At 38.8% G+C, this 12,634-nt stretch overlaps 1 protein-coding gene across 1 annotated transcript; it reads right to left on the reverse strand.

The window, feature by feature from the left end:
- Positions 1 to 823: 823 nt before the first annotated feature.
- Positions 824 to 3,908, reverse strand: LOC143600685 (uncharacterized). The gene is made up of 3 exons (XM_077078306.1): positions 2,693 to 3,908; positions 2,010 to 2,270; positions 824 to 909 (listed from the first exon to the last, which is right to left on the reverse strand). The coding sequence occupies exons 1-3, from the start codon at positions 3,906 to 3,908 to the stop codon at positions 824 to 826; spliced, it is 1,563 nt and encodes a 520-aa protein (XP_076934421.1).
- Between the last annotated feature and the right edge of the window lie 8,726 nt (positions 3,909 to 12,634).

Genomic DNA, 12,634 nt, shown 5'->3' on the forward strand with positions numbered 1-12,634 from the left:
AACGGTGCAACTTGAATACTTGTGTGATCACTATTGTTATACGAGAATTCCATTAGGGGAAGACGGTCATCCCAACATCCACCTAAGTCGATCGCACAAGCGCGAAGCATATCTTCAAGCGTTTGAATTGTTCTTTCTCTTTTCCCATCGGTTTGAGGATGAGAGGCAGTGTTAAGATTTAGTTAGGTTCCTAAAGCTTGTTTGAAGCTTTTCCAGAAGTGAGACGTGAATCGGCTGTCTCGATCAGAATTGATAGACAGGGGCACTCCATGCAATGCAACGATGTTGTTTACATAGTTTTGTGCTAATCTATCCATCGAAAATATCTTTAATAGGTATGCAATGTGAGGATTTGGTTAACTTATCAACTATAAACCATATCACATTGTTTTGACGAGTGGTTTTCTGGAGTTTCGTGATGAAGTCCATGGTTATCCTTTCCCACTTCCAAACGGGGAATTCGGGTTGCTGAAGTAATCCCGAGGGCTTTTGATGTTCGGCTTTGACTTTCAAACACGTCAAACATTTTGCAACATGCAAAGCGATGTCCTTTTTCATTCCATTCCATTCCCACCAGTAGTTCGGATTAAGGTTTTGGTACATTTTACACTACCAGGGTGAATCATGTACTTGGACTTATGAACTTCGCTGATGATCTTTTCACGCAACTCTCCAACGATTGGTACCCAAATCCGGTTAGTCTAAGTATACCATCGTCACCTTTGACTAGCGAGTTAATGGTGCCATTACGTTTTTCGTCGAAGATCTTATTTTCTTCGATTGCATGGAGTTGGGCTAATCGGATTTGCTCGACTAGATCTACTTAGAGTTCCAGTCTTAATGTTCGGACTCTTTTGGGTTTTTCAAGTTCCTTACGACTTATCGCATCGGCCACAACGTTGGCTTTACCTTCGTGATAAATGATTTCACAGTTGTAGTCATTTAATGTTTCCATCCATCTTCGTTGAGGCATATTAAGTTCTTTTGTTCGAATATGTGGTTTAAACTTTTGTGGTCGGTGTACACGATGAATTTGACTCCATATAGATAGTGCATCCGTAACTTTAAGGAAAAGATTATGGTGCCTAACTCTAGACCGTGAGTTGTGTTGTTTTTCTCGTGTACCTTTAGTTGACGAGAAGCGTAAGCGATTACTTTCTTCCGTTACATTAGTACACATCCCAAAATGGAATGGGATGCATCATTAAAGACAAAAAAATCCTTAGTACCTTCTGGCAAGGCCGGTATAGGTGCATTGGTGAGTTTTTGTTTAAGCAAATCAAATGCTTATTATTGTTTAGTTCCCCATTCATACTTGATATTTTTACGAGTTAATGAGGTTAGAGGAATGGCTATTCGAGAGAAATTTCAAATGAATATTCGATAGTAACCAGCCAAACCTATGAAACTTCGGATCCCGGTTAGCGACTGTGGAATCTCCCACTTTGAGATGGCTTCAATCTTTGCGGGGTCCACTTGAATTCCATTCACGTTTATAATGTGATCAAGAAATTATACTTCGTGAAGCCATAATTCGCATTTCGAGAACTTGGCGTACAATTTCTCATTTCTAAGTAATTCAAGCATGATTCTAAGATGCGAAACATGATCTTCTTTTAACTTAGAATAAATGAGTATGTCATCGATGAATACGATAACAAATTTTTCTAAGTAAGGTTTACAAATACGATTCATCATGTCCATGAACGCGGCTGGGGCATTAGTGAGACTAAACGGCATGATCGTGAACTCATAATGTTCATACCTTGTTTGGAATGCGGTTTTCGGGATATATTCGAATTGAACCTTGAGTTGATGATAACCAGAACGTAGATCTATATTAGAGAAATAGCTTGCTCCTTGAAGTTGGTCGAACAGATCGTCAATTTGTGGTAGTGGGTATCGGTTCTTAATGGTTAATTTATTTAAGGCTCGGTAGTCGATACACATTCGCATTGATCCATCCGTCTTCTTGACAAAAATAATTGGCACTCCCCGTGGTGATGAACTTTGACGGATGAATCCTTTCTCGAGCAGCTTGTCTAATTGCTTCTTCAGTTCCTTCATTTCGGTTGGAGCTAGACGATATGGAGCTTTAGCGGTTGGTGCAGTTCCAGGCATGAGGTCTATTCTAAATTCGACTTCTCGATCAGGTGAAATACCAGGAAGTTCGTCGGGAAAGACATCGGAACATTCGGAGACAATAGGTACGTCCTTTATCTCCTTTGATTTGGATTCTTTGGTGACGTAGGCCATGAATGCTATGCATCCTTGATTTAATCATTTGTTAGCCCTAATCAAGGAGATTATGCTAACTTGGCTATCATCTTTGTCCCCTTCAATTCGAATGGTTCATTTATCAGGGGCTCGAAGTTCAACGGTTTTGCTATTGCAAATGATAGAGGCATGATTGTTGGATAACCAGTCCATACCAAGTACTAGATCAAAACCAACAAGAGTCATGGGCAACAACTGAATGGGTAAGACATAACCAGCTAATAAGATTTTTTCGTTTTCTAAAGCTTCAAAGATTTTAACAATTTTGCCACTAGCGGTCTCGACGCTTAATGTTTTTTTTTTAATTTCTTTAGAGGTTCGTTTAATAGACTACAAAAGATATAATCTATAAAACTTGAATTGGCACCTGAATTGAATAAAACTCTAGCATATGTGTTGTTAACTAAGAACGTACCAGTGATGGTTTCCGGTATGTTGGTCGCTTTCTTGGCGTCTAGAATGAAGACTCTATGTTGCCTTTCTTTGGCACATTTCTTTGACCACATCCCGATTTTCTTAGGGCACTCGAAGCTAAGGTGATCCATTTCCTCGCAGTTGTAGCAAGTCATCGTATTTTTTCCAACAGTCGGTCGTTGCGTGGCCGGGTTTATGACACGAGTCACAGACAGTTGTAGACGGAGCAAAGTGGAGTCGGCCTTTATGGTATTTTTGCAGATCTTGCATTGGGTGTAGTTGGAATTGGATCCAAATTTTTGTTGATCTACACCCTTGCCTTTGAATCGGGCACCTCCAGTCTTCTTGTGGTCGCTTGATGTTACCACTTTCTTGTCTTCCTCTTTATTGCGGATTAATCCTTTCATCAGATAATCAGCCAATTCCATGGCGGAATCAGCGGTTTTAGGAAAGTAAGACCTCACCATGTCGCGAATTTCTCGCGGGAGTCCCCAAATATATCGAGTTACTTTGCTGGATTTAGGCGTTACCAGCTGGGGCACAGATCTACAGTACACGTGAAATTTTGTGTTGTACTCATGAAGATTTGTTCTGATAACTCTATGATTAAGGAATATGGATTGAATTTGTTCTGTTTCATGCATTAGACAGAATTTTGCTAGCACCGTCTCCTTGAACTCTTCCCACATCATATGGTACAAAGTATGTTTCTCTTTTCTCATGATGAGAGTGTTCCACCATTCCAGAGCTTCACCCTTGAGCATTTGTTCCGTGTATTGGATCTTTTCTTGTTCGGCGCACTTGCTAATGATCACTATCGATTGCATCTCCTTCATCCATCTTAGTGTCGCAATGGCGCCCTTGTCGCCATGGAATTCTTTAGGACCAAAGTTTTTAAAATCCTTGAATGAACAGCTTTCAATTTTGAGCTTCTTAAACTTTCGATTAAATTTTCCTCCAGCATTCGATTCTTGTACACTTTCTTCGGGATGAGACGGGTTAGGACGAGATTTGGATTTTATTGATTTTCGAGAATGTTCGGTACGGGTTTGCCTAGATTCGGTTCTAATGTGTGACCCAGCTCTCGCGGCTTTAGTTATCATTTCTTGAATTTGTTTCATGTATTGTTCTGGTATTCTTTGATCTTGTTCGTTTTGGGCATGGTCTTCTTTCCCTTTTTGAGGAGCTTCCGCATTGTTTGGTTCTTGGTTTGACATTCTGAAATATTTACATTATTTTCTTAAAACACATTTTTATTTATTTATTTATGTACATATATATATATATGTATCTATAAAGATATATATATATATATCGTGACTTGATACATATATACATATATATATATATATATATATCCCTATCCTTATTAGAACGATTCAACATTCTTATTTTTACACAACATAAGGATTACATAACCGACACTTGACCATACTAACATAGTTCCTAATTCTTCATAAACTTCTTGACCATCTTTGTCATTTTGTTGCATTTATTAAGAAGCTTTTATCCCATCTTTTTCTTCTTGCTTCCTTTTTCAGCCATCTTCTTCCTCAACTCATCGGTCTCATGCAGTGATCTATCGAGATGTTCTTCTTGAGATTGTGGCATGATGGTTGGGTACCCATATTGTGGCGGTGGGTCACGGTAACCCAGTATCACAATGTCATAGCGATTCTTCGAATACGGCGACGAGGTTGCTTCCTCTTGTTGTCGGATTTCCTTTGCTTGTTTGGAGATTATTTCTTGGAAGGGCGGAAAGTCCGGTGGAAATATGATCTGTGTTCCTTGAATACTTTGCACATAAGGATCTTCGGGGCCATAGCATGGACTCATGTGGAAGAATGGGTTCATACATTCTTTATCTGGTGGACAATCACACTTTGAATTTGTTGATGGTTCCTCTCTTGGTGTACTTATTTCTTCAGAGATTTCCTCATCCGGATCTTCCTCTTCTTCGGGGTCTTCATCTTCTTCCAAGGCCTTTGCTGTATCAGTCACTAAAGGGTGCATGTGATAACTCTAGTATGGTTGGATGACTCTTATCTTCGGCATTTGAGAAGGTCCATTATAGGATTTGGGGTGAGAATCGACAGAGTTATAAGTAGATGTTCTCATTTGCCATCGTCTTTGATCAGAGTGGCATTGCATCCAGTCGGAAGACTCGGACTCAAGTTCCACTTTGATTTGTTTGTTGGCTAGGAATCCGTTGGATGGATGGTACATCGGGATGTCCTATGGGTGATACATCGGAATGTTGGACGGATGATATTCTGGGATGCTTGATGGATGGTAACTTGAGGTTCTTGTGGGATTGTACTCTTGCATCGGTGGATCGCTTGGTAGATTGATCGGTAGCTGTTCAGTGCTGGGAAAGTAATCTGGTGTGGGTCGGTCAATCGGATGATCTTGGTTGAAGAAACTTCATAATAGTATTCACTCATGTTGTCCTTCAGAATTGGTTCGAGGTATCCAACACTCCTTGTGTCGCACATGAAGCCGTCTACTATTTTCTTGAATGACATCTATGGGTGGTTTAGATTTGGATAGAAAAGGTTACCAGCATATCTTATCCCTATTTAAATAAAACAAATAACAATAATAATACTTAATCACTTGAATCGAAGCTTAGGTATTATTAATTAATACCTAATTCACTAAGATCGATGGCTCTGATACAAATCTGTCACACCCCCATCTTAGGCCAAGGCGTGTGACCAACAGTTGGTGCCGTTTTTGTAAATAAATCAGAGTTACGTGTTAAGTGTGGAAATATTTGCATGGATTAAAATATTAATGATTACATATCATCAAAGAACGGGATTTAAAAGTTCCCGGTTAATGTTTACAAAATATTACTTCTTTAACAAACCGCCATTTATATATTTTAAAGTTTAAAAAAATGATCTGAGCCATCAGATCGCCTATTGAGGACTTCGATTCTTCAAGCGCGTATATCCTTTGTTACCTGTAAATAGTTTGAAAATACGTCAGCAACACATGCTGGTGAATAAGCTGACGCATAAAATATTTTATTTACTTAATTACCCCTCGAGATATAACTTAGGTCTCGGCCATCGTGGCTTAGGAATAATCAAGTTAAAAACTAAATCACGATTACAAACTTACGCTCTACTCGAAACCGCTCAGCAAACACCGCAACGTTCGAGATTACTTAGCTGCCATCAGTATACACATAATTAACCTCTCTCGGACGTAACTTAGGTCTGGCCCATCGTGGTGGAGGCATATAACCAGGTATGGAGCGGTGTGCCCACCATCTACCATATATGTAAGGATCCAAACAAACGTACACGACAGCCTGAGAGCCAGCGATTACTTTTGTTCATAATGCTTTAGAGATACGTAATCTCATGTAATCAATTTAATTTAACTCGATTAACCAAGTTATAAAGGTTTAGGGCGTATTCACCTTTAGAAAGGATCAGCTTCACTTCACTGATCGGTTCGTCTTTGCTATCTCGGACCTATAGTACGAGTATAACCTTTTCTTATTACTAGATATTTAATATAGCTTAAGACCTTTAGTCTCTATTTGTATAATCTTTACCTCGATTATATTTTCTTAATGAACCTTTAGTTCAAAACATCTTTTCTTTATTTCACAAGTTTAAAACCTTTAGTTTTACTTGTTTACTTTTCTAAACACTACGTTTCTTCTTCTCGAAGAAACGTACAGTTAATTATTTTACTTATTATTTTAGAAACTTAAATAATATTAATAACAAAGAATTAATTTATATATATACATTTCTTTCTTTTATATTTCTTTGTTATATTTTCTTTTGTTTCGTCTCGAGGTATCGAGTATACCCTCGACTAGAGTCTAAGCCTTTTAATGTTATATTAATATTTTATTTGGGCATTTACCCTACCTTGGTTGGCTTATATTTACTAGACTCTCGAGCAGCACTTCGAAGCTTTCTCGTTTCTCAAATAAACTTGATCAACACCTTCTTGCAGGTAAATCAAGGCACGTCGGTCGTTGAACTTCGTCGGCACATATTTCAAGATGGATGTCGGCTCATCTCTTGGTGTCACGCACTTTGAGACAATGTCTTCGGTGTGTGGCACGAACTTCGAGGCACTTAGGTTTTTGGCACGGATTACAAGGTAGGCTCGGGGCACACTTATCGAGGTAGTGAGAGAGTGAGATATTTCTATAGAAAGTATGGATTGGTGTGAGTGTGAATGAGGGCTGATGGCTGTATTTATAGGTGCTGATCAGTTGACCAGTTGTGATACGGGATGGGTCTTGATAAGGATCCATCGCATATAGCGATGGGTTAACGGATTCTTAATTATTATTTTAATGGATCTCGATACGCGATGGACCTACCTGGAGGTCATCACATATTGCTACTTTGTCGTATAACCTAGTAGGCTTGCCACGTGTGCCGCGTGGCTGGACACCCGGTGCCACGTGGAGACACGTGTTAGACCACGTCGTCGCGATACGCAATGACGTTGTGCATTTGGGGTGTCACGTATCACTTTGCCTCCCATTCTTGGGTTTTGTAATATACCCATAGCGATACGCGATGGGCTTTCTTCTGATCCATCGTGTATCGCGATGGATCAGGGAAACGGATTTTTCATTTAGATCCTTGAACTTTGAAAACTTGGTAATATTGATCCGAAATTTTCATGATGTTACATATAATCTCATGCAAATCTTTGTATAAATGACTCATTTGTAAAGTTTGAGTATATTCATGCTTGTAAAGAGATTAGACATATTCACCTTTATTTATGTTGATAAGTTCAGTACGAGAATAACTTTGTATAAATATCTAGTTCAATGATCTATATTTAGACTTTTAATCTAAATTTGCATAGCTTTAAACATTGATAAATCATTTCCTCACGTTTGTTTTAGGTTTCTTCTTCAAGAAGAAACGTGAATTTGACTATAACCCTTATATGTAAAACTTTATGTTTCTTAGTCATGAAGAAACGTTATTTTGATTATAACATTTGTATATGAAAAACTATCTATACTTAAAATTGTTCAAGGTTTAGAGTATACCCCCGACTAGGGTCTAAGCCATACAGTAAAAAAACTTAAGCAAAACATGTACCTTATCATAGGTACTTGGAATTTAACGCCTAAGATTGATCGAACAACACCTTTACCTGAGACCTCTTCAACTGACGTCGCGTGGGAGCCAAACATGAGACCTATTCAACGAGAGGCGTGGATGCTAACCAACTAAGTTTGTTGGTTTTTGTTTATTATATTAGAACGGAACATACAAGGCTAAGGGGTATAGATCACTACCTTCATTTTTCTTCAATCGTCACGTCTACGCCACGTCAGTTTTCCCCCATCATTCAGCGCTACCCTTCAACTAAGGGTATATGTAAGTCCTTATAAACGGATCTTTCAATATGATATCAACGATCTAGTTGTAATTACGGAATATTACACGAGATAATTCAAGACAAATGAATAAAACACGTAAAGAACACACACAAGATGCTTTAAAACACACGTATATTAACACCGGGTGCTTAAGAACAAACTTACACAGTCACTCATTCAATGCTCACTATAAACAGCCAACCTTAACCCTAGATACAATATAAGTATATATAGGGACTACACCTAAGCCCAACAAAAGCCCAAAGCCCACCAAGATCATAGATATCTTGGTTTACATATTGACCCAAAACATAGTACAAAACAAACGCAAAGCAAGGTACAAACCAAACTAAAATAGACCCAACAATCTCCCCCTTGGTTTGTAACTTCGTCTTCAGTCGTGCTCTAAAATGTTAGCATCAGCTTCTCTATATCCTCCATACCACAATCCCGTTATGATTATCGATGCCACCATCCTTGTATATTCTTTGGCAGCAGCCTCAAATAGTGGTTCAACAACAATCTGAAAGTTGCTCAAAGTCTTGATGTCTCGTTCATGAAACTTTAGTAGATCACGCGCATCAACAAAACGATATTGCCCTTTTCTTAGACGAACAACAAAGTAGTAGTTTCACTTTCGTATGTCTATAATTTCATATCATCAAGTGATCCTTCCAGAATCGAAGTAGATACAAGAATGTGAGTTGCTCTGTTGGTAGCGGGCCATATCACATTCACCATCGTTTTTTCGGTTTTAGGATCACGAACTCCCTTAGCTTTCTTTAAAAATGATTCAGCTGTTGTCATGTTTGGGAATCCCTTATCGACGTGTCTCCTTAAGAAGTTCCAGAAGTTTGTAGCTTTCTTGTCATGATTTGGATTGTGGAACGGAGCATTGATAGGTCGCTGAGATCTACCTTTGTCCAGGATCCAAAGTCCTTCATTTTCTTGTAGTACTCGGTATTCCCAGACCTTCGTTTCATCCACCACATATTCTTATCAACGTCAAATCCCCAGGACACATAATGCCAGGTCGATCACCGTACGTATCTGAGAAACCCTTCTTGAATGTAACAATAAAATTGTCTGGATGATTAGGAGATTAAACGTTATGATTGGAGTTCTTTATAATAAGAATCTTCTTTTGAAGTCTGTCAGATTGTTCAGCTGTTCTGGAGGGTGCGGAGAGATATTGTTCCAGTGGTTCAAAGGCATTGATATTTGAAGTTGGACGACCACTGGAACTGCCACCTTGATCAACAACAAGTGTCTTTGCAACAACATCATCATTGCTTTTAAATTCATCTCCAAACTTGTGAACGAGTTTTTGTTGGAGGTCCAGGTACATAGCAGTGAGGCCACCCATGTTGGCTTGAAGCTCATTTATCTTTCGATCTTTATCAGAGTTGCTAGCTTCAAGTTCTTGTATTCGTACATCCTTCACAACTGAGTCTTTCTTGAGTTCAAAGGCTCGTCATTGTAAGGCATGTACATCAACAGGTTCAGCATCAAGTGTAACCCCCTTGCCCTTATCCTGCAAAAATTTATCTTGCATAGCAAGGATGTGAGCAACCTTCTTAGTAGCGCTTGAGCTTGACTGACCAATCGGGTTAGATGATCCCGATGGCTCGTCAACGAATGGCATATCAGCCTCAAACTCGAACTCTTGAGCAATATCATCGAAAATCTGTTCTTGAGTCTGAGGTTCAGCAGTGGCCAAAATTGTATCAACGTGAGTCTCAGCAGTTTCCAACTCATGTTCTGGTGGTTGGCTTGTTGTTGTAGTTTTAGTAATCAGCACGCCGGGTCTTGGATCCTTCTTTCTTCACTTTCGTGGAATAAGGACAGCGGCTGGTTCTTCAGAAATCTTTTCATTTTGTGTCGCAGAGACTGATTGAGGAGGTTTCAATGCAGTCGACTGGAGCTGATCTTTAAACTTCTCAAAATCTGCTAGTTGATCAGCTGTAGGTATAGTTTCTTGTTCTTGGTGATCTATCTCCATGTGTTGTACTGGAGAACTTTCCATCTCATCATCATCTGAAATGGTTTCAAATGTAGCAGTGAACCTCTAAGCAGGTGTCACATGCTCATCAGCAACCGAGGCACTGGCCGGAGCAGCCTCGGTCTCAGCAAACCTTCCAAACTTGACCAGTGGGTGCAGACCTTTGTATACGACCTTTGATCCTTTACTTGATTGCTTCACTAGCCCAAAGGTATTGGGACCCATGGCTTTTAGATCTAGCGTTTCTACAGATTTGACAAGATCAGGGTAATAGTGGTCAAAAATCATCTGTAGAAACCTCGGGTACATAAGAAAAATCTCCTTCTTCTTCCCCTTCAGATTTCTCATCATCTCTTCGAACACGAACTTAGAGTAATTATATTTCCAGTTCATGATCAAAGCAACCACAGCCGATATCTAAATGTGGATAATTTCGTCTGATCCCCTTTTGCGTCCTGACACACACGTGAAGAACGTGTGAATCAAGAACCTCCGGTATGGATGGAAAAGTTTCTTGATAGCCGGAGGGTAGGATCCTTCGTAAACCATTCTGACTGCAAGTTCAGTAACAGCATCAGTTGATTATTCCACTGGGTAGTCCGGTTGATCGCCGAATAATAGAACTTCACGTATAATGGCCTCTGAGATGACGACCGCCTTCTTTTGAACCTTGGAGTCAATGGTAACGACTCCCCCGGCACCCTGTTAATTGATAGAGTCGTTGTTCCAGAACTCCGTTATCATTTTCTTTCATATAACATGATTTTCTCGAATAGTGTGAGAAATCTGGTATGTATTAAGTCCCACCATCATGGATATAATTCTTTGTTCTCTATGGGTGGATCATATAGGTATCCAGCTATATTGTTAGTGTCCACAAACTTTAAGGGTGCTTGATCAGCCATTACTACAACAAACGGATCAAGTTAATAAAACATTCACTTAATTTAACAATAACTTAATATTTTGGGGACACATATTAAATTTACAAAACATCAGGGACCAAAAATGATAAAATCATATGATATTGGTCATTAGCGTAAAGTAATATTATTTTAATATTAGATTTCAGTCCTGGGGAGAGTTCTCTGTCCACATAAGGTGATTTTGGTCCAAGTTTTGGTTCTCTGTCCAGTTATTTCGGTCTAATTTTGGATTTTCTGTCCAGTCCCACCGAGAACAGGAGTTCTCAGTCAATGATCAACTGAAAACTCTTTGTTTGACCATACTTTTTCGGTCAAATGACCTGAAAACCCTAGATCTAAGGATTCAAGTGATTTTGGCTGGAGACCCTTTGAGTTTCTCCTCGAGAGACGGGTTATCTTCTCCAAACAATAGAAATCACCATTGATAACAAAACCTGCAACTTCAAGAACCTCTCAATACATTCCAACACAAAATCACAGCCATATCAAACATTCATCCTAAATGATATCTATCACATGAACACCTATCAAGCATCAATATCAATCATACACCATTGACAAAGGACCGGACATGCTACCCCTCTTATTCATTTACCTGTTAACAAGCAAAGATCACGAGATAACCTTAAATAAGTTCTATTTGTCCTGATTAGCAAGGAAGATCAAGGGGTTTTCGGCCAGGAGAGAGTTGAGAGTAAGATATTTGAAAAAGTGAAACCAATAATGCATATCCATTATCTTTTATATCGAAATCACTCCAGATGCCAAGAGCTGAAAGACACCAGGCCCAGGTTACTTGATTCAGGCCAAAAGATCATGGGCTGAAAGCAGATTTTTAAACCCAACACGTACGTGATCCATGGTTTTAAACCGATTCCTTATAGCATCTGTTTCGAAGAGTAATTAGGAGGTAAAAAAATAAAACAAAAGTAAAATAAGATAAAATAAAATGAAACAAAATTTAATCACTCGGTCTTCTTATAATTTTGACAAACTTTTAGGGATCAGATTTCAGTTTCGATAAAAACGCCGCCTTTAAGAAAAGATCTGAACATGGAATCATATTGATTAAGATGCTTTCACAAAGATTCATGTTCTGCGTTATTATGACATAAAAAAACAGGTTGATAGCAGGTATAATAGACTTAGCATGATTTTCATTGCATCAGTGATATGAGTTAGGTTCATTTAGGCATAAATCTTAGATGGACATCACTCATGGACCTATGATGCTTCCTATCTCTTCTCAAATCGTATTTTGCTTTCCCCAGATCACCCCAATTTAACTTCAACACCCTAGTGTTTGATCATAAGATTTTCTTTATACGAGTAAAAATATAAGCTTTCAGGTTGAACGTTGGACTTACAAGCCATCCGAGCTTACATGCGTTTCATTCAGAGTGTTCAAAACAAATTTGAATGCTCCACCCTTGTAGTTCTAGTTTGACCCTTTAAGCTTTTAAAAAAAATGAGTTTAATAACACAATAGTAAATCCAATTTTTTTAAACATAATATTAATTCACAATATTTTTGGTGATCAAGACACTAACGGGCTCGTGTATGACTGGGTAATTACTTTTCTGCCTATCATTCGGAGAGATGTATATGGAGACATGCACTTTCTTCAA

This window comes from Bidens hawaiensis, unplaced genomic scaffold (genome assembly GCF_021521415.1).
Source record: "Bidens hawaiensis isolate Kalapana, Puna unplaced genomic scaffold, B.hawaiensis_p1.1 tig00054786_1, whole genome shotgun sequence".
NCBI lineage: Eukaryota > Viridiplantae > Streptophyta > Magnoliopsida > Asterales > Asteraceae > Bidens > Bidens hawaiensis.